This window comes from Lethenteron reissneri, chromosome 17 (genome assembly GCF_015708825.2).
Source record: "Lethenteron reissneri isolate LAM-NWPU_2019-01 chromosome 17, ASM1570882v1, whole genome shotgun sequence".
NCBI classification, from domain to species: domain Eukaryota; kingdom Metazoa; phylum Chordata; class Hyperoartia; order Petromyzontiformes; family Petromyzontidae; genus Lethenteron; species Lethenteron reissneri.
In genome coordinates, this window is record NC_083795.1 from 14282387 (window position 1) to 14306871 (window position 24485).

Sequence of the window (24485 nt, forward strand, 5' to 3'; positions counted from 1 at the left end):
GAGCGTCCGGTGTGGCAGGAATCGGGAAAAGGCTTCACTGCGAGTTTCCTGAAGTGGTGTTGAGACTCGGCAAGACGATCCTGCTCAGAAGCATCGTTGTTATTGTCCATCTTGCTAAGAGCGCTCCACCCTGCCCTCGCCTCGACCTCTTCATTCCATCGTTTTGAATCCAAGCAGCCTCCCACCAGCTGTCCTCGGTACCGGTATACTGATTGGTAGAATGATTATCGCTGACAAACGCGGTCAACGCGCATTCCGCGCCTCCGATTAGCATGGGTATCTACATAAGGGTGCGAAAGAAGTTCAACATACGTGCATGAAATTAATGAAACGATAGTTGAACATGACAAAAAAAACTACATTTTTTTTGGTTTGATGACTGCAGATGAAGTAACGATACTCATCCTGAAGCTCAATTTGTTCAACTCCAGTTCAAGCAACATTTAGCAATTAAGAAGTTGCTTCTTTAACGTAACCGGTTTGTTCAAGCACAAAATGATTTGTGCACGTTTGTCCACGTGACATATTGCTTTGTTTGCCTGTATCGGGTGGTGGAGGGGGCACAGCACAAGTTGGCATCATACTCGCACACGACCTAACCCATATGAACCATCGTTACCCATTACGAATCACGGTGGTCATGAAAACCGACGTACCACACGTGCAACCGGTATGACAATCATCAGGCTTGTGCAGCAGCTTGTAACTGCTTAAATTGCATCGGTAATGTAATGTACGGCCCCTCTGTCAATCCACTGCTGGACGAAGGCCTCCCCACACCATGTAGGCCATGGGACTCGTTTCACCCGACCTCACCACGCTGGTCGGTGCGGGTTGGTGAAGGAATTGGGGTGGGGGGGGACCCAGGACCGGCTCAGGTCTCGCTCGCCCACTCGCACGTCGCGCTCGAGCCAAGGTGACTCGTGCAACCTCGCAGAACTTCCCGCGGGGGGCCACCAGGACTGACGGTCGAGGACCCCATCCTCGTTATCCAACGGCACGTCACGGCGTGCGGGATGTTTGTCTGCGACGCGCGCACGCGGCCGCTTACGCCGAGCCGTATCCGTCGGCCCCGTGGTGCGCCGTCTGGAGTGTCGCCAGGACCTCCCGCAGCTGCGTCCGTCCATTACACCCCTCCCGCGCGCCCACCTGCGGTCACGATCACCCCGGGGGCCGCAGAGAAACTCAGCGGCGTCCGTTCGCCCCGATAGCGCCCCCCCCCCCACCGCCGGCCACCGCGAGGTGCCTCGTGGTAGCCCTCGCCGAGCCGCTTGGCCGCCCCGAACCGAGATGCTCGCGGAGCCCGGAGGACGCCGCCGCGTCGCGCACGGAGCGCGAAGAGAGTCGCGCTCGACCGAGGGCGGCGCGCCCTCGGCTGGTGCCATCTCCCCCCCCCCCCCCCCGGCAGCGCCCGTGGCCCTCGCGGCGCGCGCGCGCCTTACGTAACGTCACGGCCTGCTGAGACAAGATATTAATATCTTTGGGGCTGCCCTTGGCCAGGTGGGAGTATGGGAAATTGACGTAAATCTTTTTTTTTAATGGAACTTGGTAGAACAGAAAAACCGCGTGAAAAAAATATGTAGGAGTAAAATATAATTTTTTAAATAAAATTAATAACTTGATAACATTTTTTTTAAGATTTCAAAAAATACAAAGAAGCCACGAGGGTTAGGTTCTTGAAAACGCTCGTGAATGCAGAATTCGCGAATGCAGGACCCTTGTTCAACGGGAAAAATGGGGTTACATTCCTGGTACGAGTGAACGTTGGGTGGAAATGGTAAAGGTTTAATAACAATGACTACAATAAATAATAAACTATGAAGAACAATGTGTTTTTAATTACCTTTGATGATGATGTTAATGATCTGACGACGACGGATGCGGTGGTGATGGTGAGGAATTCAGGAGGATGACCCCTCGGGAGGGGCAGGTGTTTGATAACAACGCCATCACAGTTGTCATCATTTTAGCACCCTCAGTAGCGAGAGCCGCAACACTTTGCCCGATTGCATTCGCGTTCTTTCAAATGGACCTCGCAGTCGACTCGTTTACACCAAAGTGTCGACCTACCGCCGACGCACCCTCACCGGCATCTAACCCATCGACCCGCTTTTACCCTCGCACTCAAACGCATCACCTTCTCCCGCATTGTTTTCAGCGGACGCACTTTCCCCCCTCGTCGAACGCTTGGCAACCCACGATCAAGGGGGCAATTAAACACATTCCTGCGGAAGGAGCTGGTAGGAACGTTGGGTTGCTCGGTCAATGGCCAGGGTCAACGGCAGCGTGGTGCATTCCGCAAATATGCCCGACTGTGAGGGCGGGCACAAGCCGGCGTGAGTAGGTTAAACGTTGCGTTTTATAAGGGCACCACGGGGTGACCAGCCCCTCCCCACCCAGCCCCAACCCTCCCACCCCCCCACCCAGCCCCACCCTCCCCACCCAGCCCCTCCCCACCCTCCCCACCCAGCCCCACCCTCCCCACCCAGCCCCTCCCCACCCAGCCCCTCCCTGCACGACGGACGGACGGACACAATAATCCCCTGTGGGCTGGTGTAACCAGAAGGTTCCTACCAGTATGTACAACATGAAGTAAACGCGCACGACAGCGAGTACAGAGCGGGACGACTGCGAGACTTGAGGACGAAGCGGGCAGCCGAGGGGTCGTGCCTCATCTTCGCAGACAGCTGCACAGGTAGCAGCGTTCTGCGCGCTCCTCCCCGGCGGTGGTGATCTGGCGCTGCGCACACTCGCGAATACTGGGGGCTCCGGCGGGTGACAAATATGGATTTTTTTTTTACAAATATAAAAAATTGGTAAACATTTTATCATATGCTAAACTCGCGAACCCAGAACTCGCGGATAGCGAGGGTTCACTGTACAACATTATACAAGTTTGATAACTAAATAATACACAAAAAAATACCTATATAAAGAATACAAAAAGTGCACAAATGAATGTGCTGCTTTGAAATGTCGATCCGGGCTGCAGTTGAGGTGAGGGCGTCCCGCGACTCGTCACGGAACTCGTCACGGAACGCCGGACAATGGGCCCAGGGCGCTTTATCGTGATGGTGCAGCTCACGGGAGCGAGTGTGCGTCTTGGATTGAGCGAGGTGGCGGGAACTTGGGAAACGTGGGGAGAGTCTCGCAGCGGGAGAAGAGTCTATGGGAGGGAGTTCCAAAGCCACCGGCGACAGAGCGCTCTCACGCTCGTACCGCTGGTAAGAATTAGCACGACCTGCTTGGTCAAGCATGGGCAAATAACATCCAGTAGTGGGTGGTCAAAGGGCTGCGATTATAAATAAACGTACGGCACTATTCACAGATACAGCGGCGAGCAGATCGTGACCATGCCGGGTCTCGCTAGAGCTTGGAAGCTAAGCCGGTTGGAGCCCGGTCCGTGTCCGGACGGGATCCTACCTGTGACTACCGGGCATTAATGTCGCATTGGGGCTGCGAGTCCGGCTATTGAGATGCAAATATAGCAGTGGATTCGTGAATCTGTGCGAATGTTTTTTTTTTCATTGTCACCACCCTCGTATGCGTGATGCTCTCTCATTCCTGGAATCAGGCAACCATCCCAATGTGGCAGGATCCTCCTGAAAACCCGTCTTGTCGCTTTCTGGCTCAATCAGGGAATTATTCCAAATCAGTTAATGTGCAGTTCCTGAACGGATTGTTACATCGCATGCTCGTGAGAGTTGGTGGTGACTTGGGAAGGGCTTCATTCAGCAGTGGATTGACCACGGAAAGTGATCTTTTTCAACGGTTTTACTTAACTTGATTCCTGTGTCGTAGTCAAATTTTGTAATCAAAAATGTGTCTACTTCCTGTTGTCCAATCAATTCCAAATGTTGCACACATACTCAGATCCGGTGATAATGCATGCCTCTAGCAAAATCAATTAATTCGCTACTTTAAAGCAATTGACATTTTGTATGGACGCTTTATTATTTATACATATTTGTGTGTGGGTCAAAAACGCCACGGTCTCTAAACTCTCGAATCGCTTCGCCAAAGAAGCAGGCGCCACGTGTAGTCTCAGGCGCCATTGACGTACTTCTCGACCGTGAGTTAAACGAAGTTTTAAAAAAACACTTATTTTAAGGAGTTTATTTTTTCTCACAACAGACTCCATGCTGGGGATACACACCACCCGCCTCCATGCTGGGGACATACACCACCCATCTCCATGGTGGGGACACACACCACCCATCTCCATGCTGGACACACACACACCACCCATCTCCACGCTGGGGCCACACACCACCCATCTCCATGCTGGGGACACACACAACCCATCTCCATGCTGGGGACACACACAACCCATCTCCATGCTGGGGACACACACCACCCATCTCCATGCTGGAGACACACACACCACCCATCTCCATGCTGGGGACACACACCACCCATCTCCATGCTGGGGATACACACACCACCCATCTCCATGCCGGGACACACACCACCCGCCCATCTTGAAGTATTAAAGATCTCCATGCCAGTGCGGCCACAATGAAGCAAACACCACCAACATTCATCTGCTCATCAATTATCGCCGTCAGGTGCCCTTGCCAACCGAGAGCCGGTCTCGCAATACCCGCACAGCGCCGCCATCGTCACCAACTTCGCCTCCCCCTCCGTGCGCGAGTGGTAACCGAACCCCGGGGTCGGACGGACGGAAGCGCAGGCGACACAACGATTAACTCCCAAGACGGGGGGGAGGGGTGCCTAACGATGCTCCGCAGGAATTCGGACACGTGCCTCGACACCGCCACCACAATGGACCGGCGCTGCCCCCCTCCCCGTCCCGAGCGTGAATTGGGCGCTCCTCCCCCTCCTACTCCTCCCACCTGCCCCGCATTTCCATTCCTGCCTCGCCGCTTTGCGCAGCTGTTGTTTCTCTTCGTGATTGGTCCTCTTATCTCTCCGTGGTCGCGTGGAGGGAGAGAGGCTCCCGCGTGGCCTCTGCCGCTTGAGTTGACTCGCCGTAGCTCCTCTGCGTGCGAGATTGGTTATTTCTGAATGAAATGCGGCGGCGGTGCGAGAATTTATTTTGCAGAGTGGCGCTAATAATTATTATTCACGCGGTGTGCAGCGTTCGGAGATGTTCTTTACTTTTAGGGCTTCAATATCGCCCTCCGCCAGATTTCCTCTCTCGCGTTGAACTTGGGAACACGTTTAATTTCACCTGCGGGGACTCGGTGATTTCCACGAATCTTGATTTGAAGCTTTCGTGACTGCAGGAATTCATACTACGTGACTTTACCGAAAGAACCAAAGAGTATGTATGTTGTACTTCTTTTTCACCGTACGTAGCCAACCGTGCTAATCGGACGTTCGGGAAATTACAGATGTGATGATTTGCAAAAAAATGCAAGTCAGACACATTTGTGAATCGAATGAACATACATTGCTGTGTCTGTGCAGTTGTGCGGAGCGGTCGTGCAGAATTCATCGCGCTGCGCTGCCAACTCGGCGAACCGAGTTCGATTCCCACTCACAGCCAACACCAGTGATGATTGACTAAACCGGTCCTGGGCCTTCCTTAGGTCGACTCAGCTTGAAATGAGTACCTGTTGCGTTGTGCAAACCTTGCCACTTGGGACACAAAGGTGGCCGGGCGTGGTGCTGACCACGCCAACCACTTGTGCACCATGCCTCCGATGAGCACGGTTGGCTGCGCACGGTGCGAAAGACCTTCAACATACACGCATTCCAGCCTTAATAGGTGCTCACTAACAGCACTCGCTGCTCGAGTCGAAGAGGCTACACGGGGGATGATGACTCACTTACTGGACTATCCATTTTCAACGTTGACGATTGTCTCATCTAAAGACAGGTGGCCGCCGCCGCACAATGAGATTAGCGATCCACCCACTGCGTCCACTCAACCCACATAACTCTCGACAAAAGCCCCCACCCCGGGCAACGAACTTCCTCGGGTTATATAAAAAATTCTTTATCCCTGGAAGCACTGCCATCTTAATGTCGAGCATCCAGCGAGCCGCCCCCTTCTCAAACCGTGAAAGCTAGCGACAGCCTCATAGTTAAAAAAAAAACATTGCCGGGTGATTTAGAATCCGTCGAATCTGTTGAGGGCCCTAATCTGCGGGTGGTTACCTAATACCAACATCGGCCCTGTTTGCTGGCGCAGGGATTGAAGGGCCACGCGGACTAAGCTGGTGCTGCGGCAGCTGTAAGTCTCGAGCCAAAAGGCGGCACCTGATACGGTCAAGGCAGAGCCACGAGAGGAGCCCCAAAGCCCTCGGAGCTCGGCGGGGCCCGGCACGGCAGGTGCGGCCTTCCAGACGCGGACCCTGCGGGGCCCGTGACCGTCTACGCTGATTTAATCGCGGCGTTCCGCGGCAGTGAGAGCGCTGTTTTAACGCGTGCCGGGTGATGGCATCGCAGTTTTTTTTTCAGTTTTTCATTTATTTGGTATAGCCCTGTGAGCCATTCGGCTCTTGAATCGGGTGCAACCGCAACAAACTAAAACATGAAATAAAAACATGAACAAGAATACATCTTAAAGTGACTATGTGACTATGTGCAAACAGAAAATCCAGGAAAAGACAGCAAAATATTCCAGAAAAAGCACCGTACACCAACGCCGTGTGCAGTGGCGCTGATGGCACCAGTGTGTTGATTAGACGCAGTGGATGCTAAAGGCAACAGAGACAAACGGCTAAATATGTTGGTCGGGTACATTCCCAGAGGTGACAGCTGGATGGAGGAGGCTGAGCAAGGCAGGATGTGGGGACGGAGGACAAGAGGCAGGAGTAAGTGCTGCTTACCGTCCCAAAGGAAGTGGTGGGTGATGGGTGAGCAGTGAAAGCTCAAGATTGGATGGGATGGAGGGAGCTTGAGCCAGGGATCTGCTGCTGCCATTGGGCTGAGGACTGTGAAGGGAGGTGACATTTGTGTTGTTGAGCAGCAGCGATGGCGTTTTATTTTGGCGGCGGTGACGGCATCGCATCGCCAATGGAGCCCCCCACCTCCCCCCGGCGGTGTTTGTGAGCGGTGGCCCTCGGCAGCGAACCCCGTGGCAGCACCTTGTTGTTGTTTTCTATTTGAGATTTCGCGATCTTTGTCGTTGTTGTTGTTGTTGGGAGATGCACCGGTTGTACGTGAACACCCTGTCATGGAGGGGGGCGGGGGCGTGACTTGTTCCCGTGACCACTTTGCCTCGAATGTGCCCGACCTCGTCAGAGCTTTGTAAGCAAGCGAGGGTTGACACCTGGTCGTGATCGTGCTTGGAAGGGCAACTCTCACGCATCGCGAGCGTCATAGTTCACGATGTTATGCGGTGGGCAGTGTAGCAAACTCAAAAGTTGTACTGGACATCTGTGCTCCCACGAGAGCCACCACGGCACATCCTTTCCAAGCTTACCAATTGACCTCCGTTCAAATACAGCTGTCAGCGACACGTGATCTCTGAACTGTGACCAGGTTTTCACCTCCCGCCCCCCTCCCCTCACTTTCACCGGTCCGCACTGACCAGCGTGGTGAAGTATGGCCAAGCAGCCCCCGCGACGCGTACGTCACGTGGAAGCCTTCATCCAGCAGTGTGGATTGACAAAGGGCCCTACGTGTCCATTGATCGTACTTGGCGCTCGTTGTGCAAATATCGCTCGGCCGTTCGCCGCGTGCGCGGAATGGAGCGTCGCGTCTTGCAGCTCCTAGCGCGCGGGGGGGTGGGGGGGTGAAGCTAAGCAATGAGCGCTGGCAGCGCGGGTGGTGACCGTCGCCCCGGGTCAGGGCACGGTCAGGGTCCCGACTCCGCCGCTCCTCGTCCCCCCGCGGTCGCCGTCGCGGCTCTTGGCGCGCGAGTCGGCGCGGAGAGGCGGGGAAACGCGAGCCGCCGCCGCCGCCGACACCGCCCTGGAGAGGAATCAGATGCAGAGCGAGACGAAGGCGCTCTCTCCTACCATCAAATTAGCAACAGCTAATCCCGGTGCTCGGCCCACGATCACCGCTGGGGACGCTGGTTCTGAGTGGTCCCCCCGTTCACCCCCGCCCCGCACCCCCTCACCGTGACTCAGTCGCCTAAATGTGTGTGCCCCACACACGTGCCGGGAGCTGGGTGCTGAAGGTACCAATTAATTGTTTTCTCATTATTAACGATTTGAATAAAAACACAGGTGCCAGATTTCCTATTTTGCTGTTTTGTATTTGAACGCGAGTGCCATTTGTTCGAACACCAGTGCGTTGGAATGAATTCACCAGTACGATTTTTCCAGACAAGAGTCGCCCGTTAGCCTCACTCGCGGTCTGCGACGCGAGCGCATGGATGTGCTGCAGAGTATGGGTCGAGCGATTCGAGGTTTGAGTCAAAAACGTGCTGCGGTAGGTGGTGGACTCTGTCCGATCGCGGTTACAAGCAGGACGCGAAAATGGCGAGTTACGAACCTCGTTCTTTAAAGTGGGGGGTGCCTTTATCGCTTCTCTGTTCATGTCGAGGTTGTTGAGCCGTGTGCTGGCGGCAGTGGTGATGTTGTGGATGTTGCGGGTGATGTGGTTGTGGTTGTCTGCGATGTTGCCCGCGAGTAGACATAGCGGGCAGTGCCGGCCTCCGTGGTCCATGGTTTGTCTCTGGTCTCCGCAGCCCAGATATTCGGAGTTTGCGTGTCTCTCTTTCCCCGTGGTCACGTGGATTTCTCTCTTGTGCCTCCGTTTTTTTTCCCTCCACATTTAGAAACATGCGTTCATAGTATTTGGCAGCTATAAATGTCCACGTGACAAGCCGCTTCGTTGAGCTATCATTTGTGGCCAGGTGGCTTCTGAAAAAGAGCTATACAGCTCAGTGGGCCTTAGCTGGTTAATGACAAAATTGTTTAGTCTTAGTTTAAACGTTACTCATCGTTACTGTCACGCTCGTTCACCCAGGAGAGCCACGCAAAGTAACGTGTCGGTATTTGTTATTTGTTCCGCATGGGGATGTTTGGCCCATACCGGTTACATCTCTGTGGGTGTTTAGCTATGGGAGGAAACCGGAGAACCCGGAGCAAACCCACGCAGAACTGAGGGAGAACAAACACACTCCAACTTAGTTCCGTTAAATCGGGGACATTTCATCCATATATTAGTTGAGTTCTTTTTCCCACGTGTGCGTGGAAACCCAGCGAGTGTCGTTGTGATGCCAGCTCGACGTCGTTTATGGGACTGTGTAATGGTTCTCGAATTGCCCACGACTGATGTGGTGGAATCACAAAGGTCCCAACGTGCAAGTAACATTAAAATGCTTGGTGAATCTCTCTTCAACGGAAATGAATGCTCTCTTGTTGACCAGAAGCCAACTGGGCCATTTTGTTCCAATTTAAAAACGGTGACGTTAATGGAAAATGTACGCCCCGATTTGTAGATTTGTTTCTAATCTTTTCATCTTTTGCTTTGCCTCCCGACCCTGCTCATTAACACCACCCAACCCTAACCTTTCCCCTAATCCACACGACTCAAATCCTCCATCCTAAATTAACACCCGTCCCCTGGCACGACCGCTCCCACGGACCCCATCATCATCATCATCCCACGTAACTGCAACCCACCACAACTCTAAACCCTAACCCTTAACCACCCCATAACCACAACCCATCCCACTCCTCCTCCGCCCTATGTCCCTGGCGCCTTGCAGGATTAACAAGTTCCCTTGCTCCGCCGGTGCCGGCCCGGTCTCCTTGACCCCGTCGTTCGGGCCCAGCGGGCCCTTGGCCCTGCAGCTCTTCCTCGTGCAGGCCCAGCTCGCGGCCCAGCGCACGCTCCAGGCCTCCGTGTTCCCCGCGGCCGCCGTGCCGGGTGCCGCTCCCGCCCTCCTGGCCGTCATCAACCAGTTGCTGTTCACGGCTATCGGCATGTCAGGCCACCCCGCGCGGCCCACCGCCGCCCCGTTCTGCGGCCTCTTCCAGCAGGGCCCCGACGGCCCACGCAGCCCGCACGTGGCCCACACGGGAGGCCCCGGGTTCCCGTTCGTGGGCAACGAAGCGGCCACGGCGACGCCGCAGTTCCCGCGCGACGCCGGCAGCCGCTCGGCGCTGGCTGGCGGTGGTGGTGGTGGCGGCGGCGGTGGTGGCAGCGCGCCCGGCACATGGAACTCCCAGCACCACGCTCAAAGCCACTTCCGCCCGGCGGGGAACTCAGCGGTGCTGCCCGCATCCTCCGCGGCGGCAGCCGGCGGGAGAATGACGACGACGACGACGATGATGATGTCGCTAAATTCGTCTTCGTCTGGGCGCAGCTCCAGGCAGCAGCAAAACCTGCCGCATTTCAGCAGGGAGCCGATCTCGCAAGGATCAAAGTTGCAACCGACGCCACCATCGCACAACGGGCAGCAGCAGCAGCATCAGGGCCCGACCTGGGCCAGGTCTGGCCAGCGGCAGGGCATGTCGGAGGAGCGCGCATCCAACATCCTGGCCACCTTCGGCCTCTCGTCAGAGGACCTTGGGCACCTGGCGGCCTACCCTGACGAGGAGCTCACGCCGCACAACCTGCCCCGGATCCTGCAGGAAATCCAATCGCGCAAGCGAGACAACGGGTTCGCCACCACCACCATCGCCAACCACAACGACGAACGTACGAGGAGGATCGGCGAGGGTCGGAGCGGATCGCTGGTGCCGTACCGCGTGGACGTCCCCGACGGAGACGGACTCGGCCACGTCCTGTACGCAGGCACCTCGTCGTTCTCCTGCAAGGAGCTGCTGGAGGTGTACAACCCGGAGGAGCCCACGAGCGACGGCTACGAGGATGCCCGCGAGTGGGCCCTGCCCGGCTCCTGCGAGTTCGCGCCGCCGAGCGAAACCGACTCGGTCAAGAGCTGCGGCTCGGGCTCCGGCTCCGCCACGGGTTCCGGCTCGGGCTGCGCGAGCCGCATGGGCCGCAGCGACGCGGTGCGGCCCCCGGCAGGGGCGAGGGGGCCCGCGGCGCTCGGCTGGGAGAGGCTGGGCCGCACGGAGCCCACCGCGGAGGAGGCGGAGGACTTCCTGGGCCTCCCGGCCGCCGCCTTCCCCCGCACGTGTGCCGTCTGCGGCGTGCGGCTGCTGTGCGACAAGGTGCGGTATCCGCGCTGCGTGTCTCCACCCCCCCCTGCTCCCCCCCCCTGCTCCCCTCCCCCCCTGCTCCCCCCCCCTGCTCCCCCCTCCTTGATCCCCCCCTGCTCCCCCCCCCGCTCCCCCCCCCCCGCTCCCCCCCCCCCGTTCGCTACGACCTCAATAGGTGCTCGCTAACCACACTTGCCCTAACCATGTGTGTAGGCTACGTGGGGGATCGTTGTCTTGTGTGTGTGCCCACGGCAGGGTTGGCGGCAGCACATCACTGGCAAGAAGCACAAGAGCAAGTGCCGTGTGTTCGCCTTGCGGTGAGTCCCGGAGCAGCCACCACCACCACCATCCACCACAATCGCCACCACTGCAACCACGACCACCACTGCTAACACGACCACCACCACCACTGCCACCACCACCATCACCATCCACTACAATCACCACCATCATCGTCACCACAGCCACCACCACCGTCACCACCACCGTCACCACCACCACCACCACCGTCACCACCACCATCCATTACAATGACCAACATCGTCACCACCGCCGACGCCGCCACCACCATCACCATCCACTACAATCACCACCATCGTCACCACTGCCACCGCCGCCACCACCACCACCGCCGCCACCATCCATTACAATCACGATCATCGTCACCAAAGACAAAGATCCCCCGTATAGCCTTAACAGACTGTAGGGGCAAGTGCTTTTAGCGAGCACCTATGAAGGTCGGAACGGTACACAAGGGGGTGGGTGGCCAGCACCACGCCAGACCGCCTTTGTCTCCCCAGTGGCGATGTTTACACACCACACCGGGTACTCATTTCAGGCTGAGTCGACCTAGGGAAGGCCCAGGACCGATTCAGATAATCGTCACTGGTGTTGGCCGTGAGCGGGAATCGAACCCGGGTCGCTGGGTTCATAGCGCAGCGCGCTAACCGCTACACGACCGCTCCCCACCCATCGTCACCACCACCATTGCCACCACCACCAGTGCGGCCACCACCGGTGTCAATTTCTCTGTTGTGACAAAGCACATGTGCAGACAGGAGGAGGGCATGTTCCTGGGACAAGCATCGGTCTTGTTGTTCCTACCTCCTTTTTTTAACCAGGAGTTGAGATGAACCCGTTGAGACGCATGAAAACAGCATTACGTATTTCACAAGGGAGGGAGACCTGGGTTACAGCAAGAACTGAGTGCAAAGTGCCTGTGAAGCATTTAAGTTGAACGAACGTTCACCCGGGGGTCGGCGACCTTTTTTTGCCAGTGTCACAAGTGATGAAAATTAAGAATATGTTTAAACCTTTCTGGCAATAAAACAGGTGTGAAGATACCTTGCAAAAGGTATATATGTTTTGTGTTTGAAACATCTTAACACCTATTTTATTGTCAGAAAGGGTTAAACCTATTCTTAAACATGATTTAAAACAATATTTTTTTATTAATTTTTGATGCTTTTGTAGTTGTAATTTCGAGACACTACACTGGCAAAAATGTCCCATAGATGTAACTGCTCGAGCTGAGCTGTAAGTGTTGTCTTTGTATTGTTTGCCTCTTGGCGTTCTGTGGTCTAACACTGGAGAGACAAGGCCGTAAACAAGGCTATCTCTATACTAACTATGTGACTTTACCGAAAGACCCAGAGAGTATGAATTCCTGCAGTCACGAAAGCTTTAAGTCAAGATTTAAGGCTGTCTCTGGTGTAGGCCAATCAGTTTTTAAGACAATGTCATCTATTTATCAGAGGATGTTTGTTTGCATGTTTTGCCACAAGTATGTGTGGTTAATGCAGACTGCATGCCTTGCAAAAGATATCGATTTGGTGTTGGAGCATTTGAACACCTGTTTTATTGCCAGAAAGGGTCAAACCTTTTTTTAAATACAGATTTCCGGAAACCGAGAGGGTGGTGACCAATGGTTGGAACCTGGCAGAAGAAAGGAAGAGATGTTGAGGTGCGGTGACATGAACGGCATTGACCACGGTGACATGCCGCTGCCCTTGATGCTCGTTGTGTTGCTCGTGGTTCCAGATTCCCTACCTGGAGGCCGGCAGCAGACAGCTTGCACAGGTCGGTCTCCGTTCGTCCGTCCGTGTGGTCACGTGTGTGTGTGCGCGTCCGTGCGTCTTGTGTTCATGCGTCTCCGTCCTTCTCTTCCCTCTGTCTGTACCGGCTATCTGTCTGTCCCTCTATCTGTCTATCGGTTGGTGCGTCTGTGCGTACGTGCGCACACGCGCCGTTTCTTTTAACACGGGCGGAACCTTACGAATCATTTCCCGTCGCACGGTGGCGGGTAGCGTTGGAGCTGCAACGCGGCATAAATGTTTTTGCGACGGCGGTTGGGGGCCGTGGCGACCCAGCCGCGTGACGAACATAATTTTTTTTGGGAGGGCGGCGGTGGGTGGTGGTGGTATACGGGCTGGTAGCGTGCCAAGCTTTGCCAACTGGCCCTGCGGGACTCTTTAACAGGTGTGTCTGCTCCCGGCAGGTCCCCGCCGCAGTTTGGGTTGCCAGGCAACGGTCCCAGCCCGTCTGGTGAGGCCGCGATTCACCGGTGCTGCGAACGCCCCGAGCGACGCGTTGGCTCGGGGCAGGGCCGCATGCGCTCTGCGAGTTTCGCTGCCCAACATGTTATGGCCTTCCTGTGTGTGTGTGTGCGCGTTTTGTTGTCGTGGGTTATTCACGTCGCGTGCGATACAAACGACGCGTGAAGACGCGCGCTCGTGCGCGGCAGACTTAATGTCGGAAAGATTAATTAGCGAATGTTTTACATCGTTGAACCGGTTGGGGACCGATGGCACAGCGTTGTCGCGCCGCACCGTAAACACGGCCACCTGAGTTCGATTCCCGGCTAACATCGGTGGGCACAGTGATATCCGAATCGGTCCTGAGACCCAAACTTCACTAACCCGTCCTGACCAAAGCGGTGAAGTATGGTCAAACAACCCCCACGACCAATGCGGCATGATGAGGCGTTCATCCAGCACTGGATTGACAAACGGACGTAAGTAATTTTTTTGTCTGATTGTGAGCGTAATTTTGCGTTGCCTTCTGCAGTTGACGGGCCCAGCGGCGCCTCACCGGCGTTTGGTGGCTTTGCCGCGCTCCCCAGCCTCCCCCCCGGCGCTCCCCCCACACCGGCACAGCAGGTGCGGCACCTGCACTCACGCACACGCGCACTCACGCACACGTGCACTCCCGACCTGGTGCGGCGGTTGTTTTCCCCGTCCGTAAGCTGTGACCCGGTTACACAAAAAAACTTGCATGTGAAAGACCTGCCGCTCACAGTGACAAATGAACCCCTTGCGCTGCTCCCCTCCGTGCAGAGGAGGCCGGAGGCGTAAGCCATCGCGTGTGCGGGCAGCGCAACTGCACCGGGGCCTACGGGCTGGAGGCAAACTCTGAAGAGGAAGTGAAATTGGATCGGGGATGGCGGGGCGGGGGGGACGGGAACCCATTTAATTCCTAGCACCGAGGTGCATGACAACCAACCACGCTGTGCCACCACCGGCAGGTGACCCCCCGACCCCCCCGATCGCGATGCCGCCGCTCACCTATGCTCTGCACGAGACACGCCCCACGCCCCTATTAGCGAGGCGATCCCCGGGTCGTTACATAATCAGCACGCGGACATATTTGGGCAGTGGTCGGTGAGCGCATGACGGTCGCGGGGATCGGATGGCGGGTGCCGCTGCTGTCGAGTTGCGGTGCCAAGTCCTCGTGGGCGTTTAAGACGTGTTTTTTTTTTAAACTGCATCCATAACCTCGTTCCACATTTTATTGTTCATAAGGAGTTGTAAGGATCTCTACAGATCTATACGCGGTGTGTACGGATGTGTGACGCTTCACTCTCTGGGAGATGTGTGTGGTCTTCACGCACGGACCCGTTACCACGATTGGACTCGGCGTGCGTGCGCACATTCGTGTGGAGAATGGCCGGCTGTTGACGTGACTCCTGCCCCCTCCCCGTGACCCCTGACCCCGTGGCCTCACACGTGCCCTTTCTGTTTTGACGCTGTCGACCGCTGGGAGAAAATGTCCCTGGCGTTCAATCTCCGGGAAACTTGAAGCCATTTCGTGGAGGATTCCCTAGGAGGCCTCTGAAGGGTACAGCGGAAGAGTTTGGGCGCAAGAGTCACGCTCACCACCACCACCACCACGACTTCTCTTCCTCCACGTCTTGACTTAAAGCTGTCGTGACTGCAGGAATTAATATTCTTTGGGTCTTTCGGTAAAGCCACGTAGATAGACGTTTCGATCGCAACACAAGCAATCGTCATCAGGTGATTTTAGGCTGTCGGAAATTGGGCTGTTGCTCTGATTGATAACAACCTTGTCACTGTCTAACTTTTTAATATGTGGATCTGGCTTCTTCTTGGACAGGAGGTTGAACTTGCAAATCAGGTTATCTTTGCATTTAGCTGATATTGAGGCGGCTCATAGAGAATAAGATGGCTCCGATTTGAACGAGACAATTTAGACAAGACTCTTGCAATCACACTTAACATTGACAGAAAAATGTCTACATCTGATTGGGACCACGTAGATAACATGACAGCTTCTTCAGCCACCTCAATGTCAGCTAAACGCAAAGATAACCTGATTTGCAAGTTCAGCCCAATTTCCGACAGGCTAACATCACCTGATGACGATTGCTTGTGTTGCGATCGAAACGTCTGTATACATGGCTTTACCGAAAGACCCAAATAATATTCCTCCACGTCATCTGTTTAATTTAGAATCAGCTCAAGGACACTGGAATTACACTGAGAGACAGAAATAGGAAAACGTGAATGAGAGAACATGTGCAAGTTGATAGAATCATATTGCCTGTGAAGAAAATTAAGTGGAGTTGGGCAGAGACGATGGCCCGTGGTCGAGACTAACGCCGGAGTGGCAGCCGAAGGATGGAGTGCGTTTGAGAGGACATCCACCGCCGATGCGGGGCCGGTGAGATCCGCTCGTGCGCACAGCGGCCACGGTCGCATCGCAAGGTCGTGATCGATGGCGGCAACTTGGGGAGGCCCTTCATCCAGTGGTTGATTTATCACGGCCGATGATAAATATTTCAACGCTGTCAGCATTCGGGCAGCTGGCCAGCATGTCCTCTCTTGGGAGCTGCTATCAATTGAAATAAAAGGACCCGCAAGCGACATTAGAAGCCTCCCCCTGACATCCCGGGAGGGCCTACCTTAACCTAGACCAATGAGCAGCCCCGTTGCGTGCCTCTGTGCCTCGCGAGCACTCTGGGCCCCGTCGGGGGGGAACGCACTAAATTTACACGGCGCGTTTAATTTCATCCGTCATTGGTGATCCATTAACTCGCCGACGCTTGAGAACCCGCTTTAATCCTCGCGCCTTTGAACCACCCGGGCTCCGCGCGTACGCCACGTCAGCACGGACGTCGCATCGTTGCCACATCGCCCCGGAGCCAATGGGACACTGAGACGCCTCTCGCGTGACTTTAATATTTTGGCGCGGGCGCCGTTGGCAAACATATAAATAAGTGGCAGTCGGGACACCGCGACTCTTCTCTTTGTGCCGCGTCGCTCACAATTCTTTGATGTCGGTTCCGACTCGAGCGCTCGGCTCGGCGCTTCTCCGCAGCTGCCGAACGTCCACGTCGCGTTTGACGATCGCACGGCGCCCGGCACGCGGCCGCGAGAACGGCGAACGCACCGTGAATCACGTACCGCAGTGAACTTTGTGGGTTTATGTACATCCACATTGCGGTGAACTACTGTGAACTGTGGTCTCTATGTGAGAGTCAATGGTTGTCTATGTGGGGCTGTGGGTCACCAAATTAGTCTGTCGGTCTCTTTGTGAGTCTAATGGTCTCAATGTGAGGCCGTGGGTATCTGCGAATCTAATGGTCTCCATATGAGTTCGTGGGGGTCTATCTGAGTCAAATGGTCTCAATGTGAGGCTGTGGGTCTCTATGTGAGAGTGTGCGTCTATGTGCAGCCACATTGCGGTGGACTACGGTGAACTGTATACGAGTCTAGTGGTCTCTATTTGAGTCAATGGTTGTTCACCATTGTAACCTCCTTGGCCAGTAGCAACATATGGTAATGGGTTTTTACCCTTTTATCTGGCAACAAAACTGACACCTAATTGGTAAAAAACCAATGATCATATTTTGTTACTGGCAAAAGGAGGTTCCAATGGTGTAAATGCTTACCCCCGAGCTCTCATACTCTGATGGTGCATTGTCTTTGAGTTGTGCGCCTTTTGGCGTTATCTGGTCCAACACCATGTGAGACTACGGCTCTAAGAAAAGCTGTCTTGGGTGTGGACCAATCAATTTCAAGGACAGTGCATACATTATCAGAGTTGTGTTTTTTTTGCATTCCAACCGCAGGTATTGTGGTCAATGCAAACATGACTCCTTGTTAAAAAAAGGTGTTAGTTTTGTTGCCAGATAAAAGGGTAAAAAAAAATTATCAACGGTTGTTTTGTGAGGCTGTGGGTCTCCAAATGATTTTGGGTCTCCGTGCGAGTCTAATGGTCTCAACGTGAGTCTGTGGGTCTCTGTGTGAGTCTCTGAGTCACTGCAGTGTGAGATCGCCACATGGGAGGCGTACGCCAAGGCCTTTGGCCTGCTGACTCACCAGACCAATGCTGTGCAGCATTTGTCTGAGCGAGCAAATGCTGGACGGGTCTCAACCTCCTGGGCGTCGTCTCACGCGCGCGTGTTAAACGCCCGTCCATGCAGCCCGTTACGCCGGGATGGTTGTCATGCCGTTGCATGATAATGTAGATGGAGGCTCTTCTCTTCGAGTGACGACATCACGTGTATCCCTCTATCTGAGACCGAAACAGGAGGATGTCTTCACAACTCTGGCTGTCGCCTGATGAGGCTAGTTGCAATAATCGGCGAAACGTCATGGGTTTACTGTCCAACACACCGGTGTGCTGAACTAGTCACGAATTGGCACGTTTTGTTAACGTGACAAACCTTATTAAGTGGCTGTGTCGGGTGGTGGCGGGTTTAACGACGCATTTATAATCACGCAATCTAACCAGAAAACCTCTATTATAGAGATGGAAGCTGAATTTCCCGAGAAGATTGGAAGTATTTTTGATCGGCGGCTAATTGTTTGACGCGTGCTTTGCCACGTACGGTGCTTTTTACTGAGGGCGGGGGGGGGGGGGCGCAGAGGGGAATGCAGAACTGGGGTTCACGTGCAATTTGCAATTTTTGTTCCGATTCTTTTTTCCCCCCTCCAACCGCGAGTCCAGTAGGTCATCCATTTGTGAAATGAAAAACACGCTCAAAATAGACGGCTGCCCGTCTGGGGACTTGACTTGTTGATAACACAGGGCGATGGGCCATCGGCGTTTAAAGGGCGCGCGCGCGCGTGCACGTGATGCTCGCTGGCTCGCTGGCTGGCTGGTTCGCTCGCTCGCTCTCGTGGACCTTTGAAATCTCAGAGGCCTTCTTCTCGTGCGCGCGATCGTTGACCGGACTTTTGCCCTGTGCCGCGGGAGCGTGGGGGTTAGGGTTCAGCGCGGTGGTGATGGTGGTGTTGTTTTCGTTATAATAATAGTGATTATTATTATTATTACGAAGCTTGTTTACCCAGGAAAGCCTCGCTGAGTCTCGAGACACACGAGGGGGTTTGGTATTGCTGTGGGTAATCGGAACCGAGTAAGTTGCAGGGAATATTTCAGCATTGCGACGTTTGAACCAATACCGGTTACATTTTGTCTGTGTGTTTTTTTTTGCTGTCAGAGGAAAGTGGAGAATCCTGAGAATTCAGAAGCCCGAGTCGGGGAAACAAATTAAGATCCTTGTCGCTGCCGCCCTCCCGAAGAGGTGACGTGCACTCTCCGCACGGTTAGCGAGCCCAGGTAGCGGTATTCTATGTATGTATGTTGGACTTATTTTGCGCCAGACGTAGCCAACCATGCTTATCGGAGGTGTGGGGGAAGGACAACAATCTAAACAAACAAAAAGCAAGGATCGATGTGGGGGGCAGTTGGTCCTCACTTGGAACCGACTGGTGAGAGGCCGCCCAGCGGCTCGTGAGCAGCGGGTGCCAGGTGGATTATTACATCGCAGGATTGTTGGAAGAGGTGGCGGTGGCAGCTTCGGGAGATGCCTTCATCCAGCAGTGGATTGACCGTGGCTGATAACGATGAACACGGGACCCTGTGGAGAAAAGGTCTACCGTTTCACGGGAAACCTGGGAAATGAAAGTGAAAACGCAACGCACGGCGTCGGAACATCCTGCGGGAAATTAGTACGCATGCCTCCTCCGCAGGAGCCTCTCCCCCTGGCTAACGGAACGCAGTTGTTCCTCTCCCCGCCTCGCCCTGGCCGGTGCGGTCATTCCCGTGGCGCACGGCTGCTGGCCGTGCGTACTCCTGCGTGCCGACGCGGCGGGGGGCGGCGGGGGGTGGTAAAGCCGCCGATCCCCATCGTGATATCCCTCCACGTCTTGTGATGCCTTTGCCGCGGTGCTTCTGTACGCGTCCCGCTTTGACGCTGCTGCCGCTGCGACGCCGTTGAGACGTCCACTGCTCTATTCTTTGCCCGACGCCCGTTTGTCGCGTTTGAGAAATAGAAAACCTAAAAATAGAATTCGCAAATGCTTAATCTGACAAGAGGTTGGATTCGTGACTAGTTTCTTTGGGGGTTAAATTGGCGTGTAGGTATAATGGCAATGTTTAACTCTAGCCCTCCACCACCCAGCGACAGAGCTAATCGAATTGAGTTGTTACGGCGTGGGGGCGAACGTGCCGATTGATTGTTTCATCGGCAACACCACAGGAGGAGGAGGAGGAACGTTCAAAAGCCCAAGAAAGATTTTGGACATTGATTGTACCAAGTCGTGTCGCTGGAGATTACGTCCAACATCATCGACAGCGGCTCGGCTCTCCTCACATGGCGTCTCAATGGTGACCGCATCTCAAGATGCTGGAACTTAAACAAAACATTAAGAAAACGTCATGTTTTGTTTAAGACCAGCCACCTGTTTAGTATCACGTCGGTGCTGGGGCATTAGAGGGTTGTCAATTAATACAAATTCGTGGAACTCGGCCACCCTAAACAAACCCCAAGTTATTTGGTTTATACTCTCGTTCAGCTCGTACGTAATCACCGAGCCACGCGGCAGTGTCATTGTTGGCCATGTGCAGCTCACGCAACCCTCCGCTGAACTTAGCCCATCAGCAATGTGCAACATTGTGCGTACACTGGCACAGCTGCAGTTTGCATTGTCACCAAGACCCCATCAGTGGATGTTAATCCGTACGTTAACTCTCATGTTCATACACTGGCATTCTGTGCTTTGTGAGCGCTATGTCTGTGAGAGCTGCCACAAGATTGCTCCGTGGGGGCGGTGGGGGCGTGGGGCAGCTGTACGCTGCCGCACTCCTGTCGCTCCGCGCGCTTCTCCCCGACGCCGCCCTCGGCCCGCGTTGCGGTTCCACGTTCCACGTCGCCCGACGTCTCGCATCGCCGGCCCGACGGCGGAGGGGGAAAAGCCGGCCGGCCGGCACGATGTGACGCCGCTGACTCGTAGCTCTTCACCCCTGCTGATAGTTGGCCGCGACAGACTCGCAAATATGCGACGTGAGGAAAGCCCACGCAGCCGCGACCTTTCCTCGTTGCACGCGGCCTTCAGAGCGGCCCGGCACGTTGCGCCCTCGTGGCGTGGTTTTTTCACGCACGAGTCGCGCCAGAATAGTTTGCTATTGGCCATAATTTACGAGCCGCGATATGGAAATAATTGCGGAGGAGTTAGAGAGATGGGGAGGGGTGGAGAGGGAAGGGTGAGAGAGACGGAATTAGAAAAATAATTTAATTATTCCGTATCAAGGCTAATAAATTACACCGGAGGAAAAAAGTATTCTTGAGCCGCCACGAAATAGCTCAGCTCCCAGTGCATTCAATGGCTCTGGGATGGATCGCTAAATATAAAGCGTAATGTGACCCAGCGCAGAGGGCATTTACATGAGTTACATGGAGGTGAAAATGAAACAATGACAGCGAACAGAAAACACGTCACGCCGGCACTGTGGGAGCCGGTGCGGGACGCTGACGTCTCCTTGTTGGCGGAGCCTCGGGTCCCGGGGCGCTCGCTCGATCCGCTCGCTTGCGGCGATCCCGGCCGGTCGCCATTCAGGGGCTGCGACCGGAGCTAAAATCCCGCAGTTTTTTTATTAACAATTTGAGTAACGTGATCCCCAATTTACGTCTGCTGAGCCAGCCTGAATTGGGCGGTGTGCGGAGAGCGGCGCGCCAGTGACGCATCTCTCCTCGCGGACTGCAGCACGGCAACCGATGCACATCTGCGCACGATTGGAGCTACGCACTACACCGTTACGAGGCTTCCAGTTTTTGCTTGAAAATGTGTTGGATATAGTGTTCCCCAAATGTTATCCAGATTGTGCTATTGGCATCACCTCACGAGACGATGAATCCGTTCTCAAAGCTCTACTTGATTCGATGAACATCTCTCGTTGTGTCACGGGCATCACCAGTGGCGATCCTGGGCCTCCCCTAGGCAGACTCAGCCTCAAATGAGTTCCTGGTGTGGTGTGTAAACATCGCCGCTTGGGAGACAAAGGTGACCGGGCGTGATGCTGGCCACCCGCCCCCTCGTGTGCCGTGCCGGCCTTTGTAAGTGCTCGCTAACAGCACTTGCCACAACAGTCTGTTAATGCTATATGGGGGGTCTTGGTTGCTCGGTTGATGGTTGGGGTTAAGCCAGGAGCATTAAACCTCTCTCAAGTGGGCTTCTTGGTGGTGGTGGTGGTATTGGGACGATCACCACTTGACCACGATTCGTGTCCCCCATGTGACGTCTCCAAACAAACTCTCAGAGCTGAGAGTTTGTGACGTCTCCGCCGACGTGAAAGGAGCAACTGAATCTAGAGTCATTCACAACCAGCTCGTTCATCATCCTCATCATTACCACCAAGAATCATTGTCTGTCCACTGCTGGCTGAAAGCCTGATTCTTGGGTTCATAAAAGGGATAGAAAGTTCAGATGGAAAGGCAACCATCACCGCGTTTGTCCTCGCTCGTGCAAAGCCACCCGGTTCCTTATCGCGCCGCGTATTTCATCCCTATCATTATCCCCGTGTCGCCGGGCCGCGCGTGCCGCTGACGCGTGACAGCTGTGCCCCGCGGCCGCCGTGGGACGCCGCTAAGAGGCTGCCACCCATACGTCGCATTCCGCCACCGGCGAGCGGCCCCCGCGCCGCGATCCGAATTAGCCGGGCCGCGCTCGGCGCAAGCGGCAGAAACCGCCGGCGGCCGGGAGCATTCCCGGGCCTCGCGCCGCGGGCCCCCGTTGCGTTAAATAAGTCTTGGGTCGTGTCCACTAATGAAGAGTGAGTTATGGCGCGGTCGTTACGTCGGAGTTGGGGCGAGGGTTAAAGAGAGAGACGGAGAGAGTGAGCGCTGCGTGTGCGTGCGCGTGGAGGGTGCGCGTGGCGCTGGCCCGGGATGCGAGCGGCCAGTGGTGTAGCGTGGATGACGTGGGCCCAAGGTGCGAGGAAGGAAACGGGGCCCTCCCACCGGCGCCAGGGCCCGTGAGCCCCGGCGCAGTCGCACCGCCTGCACACTGGATGGCTACGCCGCTGCGAATGGCTGAATCTCGGGAGACCAGGATCAGGGGACTAAGCTCTTGGCCAAAGCCACTTTCCTCACCCTCCCCTAACCCCCCCCCCTCTGCCCCCCCGTGCCCCTGGCCACCTTGGTGCTGCAGTTGTCTACAGTTTGGCAGGGACCTCGTGCCGTTTGACGACTCTGTTTGTACAGTGCTAGCGGCGGCGTGGCCATCGAGCGAGCACTGGGGCCACGGCGACCGCACTGCGCCCCTGGTTTTTACCCAGGAGGTCCTATGAATAGACGCACGTGCCCCCCCCCCCCTCCCCCAGGGGGCTCTCACCTGGGTTAAATAAAGGAAACCGATCGGTCCGTCATCGCCGCGTTCGCTCGGCCAGAGTGCTTTCCCCACTCGAACGAGCGCGTGGCAACGCTCGCCTCCCGTTCACACCCCAGAGCCAGCGGTAGAAATTCCACATTCCTGTGGTGGGGGCCAACCGCCGTTAATTGTCCACAAAGTGGTACTGATTTTATACACCTCAGGGAGATGCAATGAAATCAGCTTATTGGCTTCGGGGGAGGCCTTCATGCAGCAGTGGATAGATCATATTTGCTGATGATAATACGATGGCAAATTCGCAACCTGTCAATCCACCGATGCGGGTACACTGTGGAAGTTGGGGGGGGACCCTACCAGCGAATGGCTCCTTGTGGTTTCTGGATAACCACAGCTGCTGGCTGCTACGGCTCCGTGCCGAGCTGACTTCGCGCGCTGCCATGCGACTACAGGTCCCACCGTCGGCACAATCGGCGCCAGCGGTGTCCCTTCATTTGACCCGGAGGTGGAAATCCTGGTCAGTGGCGACTCGTGGAACGATGCCTCGGTGAAAGTGGGGGAATAACGCAGATTCAAAAATACCACAAACTTTTGCCAAGTGTTTTCCGTGTGGGTCTCTTAACCGTGTTGGGGGGGGGGGGTGGGGGGTGTCGGGACCCCCACAACACCCACGGCACCTGCCGCTGCCTTGCGCGGGGGGCCACGGGGGCCTCCAGCCCTGGGCCGTCGGTTTTTAGCGGACGGACGAAGCGGCCCGCACGGCGCTCGTGGCGGCTCGTCCCACGCGCCGCCCCCCTGCAGCCGTAAATCTGCCTTTGGTCACGTGACCGCAGAGCTTTCCTTCTCCAGGGGTGACCTCCTGCGCCAGATTTTCTGTTTGGTGGCCAAATGCTGCGGGTTCTTCTGGGAAAATGTCTCCGCTTTATTTATAATGTCGTTAATTTTTCATTTCGACGCCGCAGAAGCTGAATCATCGGCCCTACAGTGTCCCCATCACGATTCAATACGAGCCACATCCACGCGGCGCCTCGCGGACACCGCATCTCAAGACGCTGCGCAGACACAGCGGGACGTGGGCTTCCCAGGGAAGAGAGGCTTGTTTATCTGTTGCGTAAGCAAAGGAGACTCAGGTCTTGAGCCTATACTTGAACAAGGGGCAGGGAGTCAACAGCACGGACGCCTGGGGTAGCAGAAGCAGAAGCGCGACCTCCCACTGAGCGGCGTGGGGGGAAGGCAATGACTGGGGACTTCGACTGAAATCCTTGGTTCATGAAGCGGAGTGTACGCGGAGTGGAGTATAGTTGGAGTGTGTTGGTTGTTGGTGTTGGTGGGGAGCAGTAGCGTAGCGGGTTAGCATGCGGCGCTATGAACCCAGTGACCCGAGTTGGATTATCGTTCACGTCCACCAACACCAGTGACGATCCTGGGCCTCCCCCACGTGGACTCGGCTTCAAATGAGTACCTGGTGCGGTGTGTAAACGTTGCCGCTTGGGATACAAAGGCAGCCGCGTGTGGTGCTGGCCACCCACCCCCTCGTGTG

The 24485-nt window shown here is 55.4% G+C and overlaps 1 protein-coding gene across 2 annotated transcripts in view; it reads left to right on the plus strand.

Moving 5' to 3' along the window:
* The window catches only part of LOC133343533 (RNA-binding protein 20-like), a 74531-nt gene that overhangs the window by 36724 nt on the left and 13322 nt on the right, over positions 1 to 24485 (plus strand). For both annotated transcript variants that reach the window (XM_061553206.1, XM_061553207.1), the window contains exons 2-6: positions 9638 to 11048; positions 11292 to 11353; positions 13077 to 13115; positions 13534 to 13580; positions 14103 to 14194. In XM_061553206.1, coding sequence (XP_061409190.1) covers positions 9638 to 11048; positions 11292 to 11353; positions 13077 to 13115; positions 13534 to 13580; positions 14103 to 14194 — 1651 coding nt within the window. The remainder of the gene's footprint in view (positions 1 to 9637; positions 11049 to 11291; positions 11354 to 13076; positions 13116 to 13533; positions 13581 to 14102; positions 14195 to 24485) is intronic.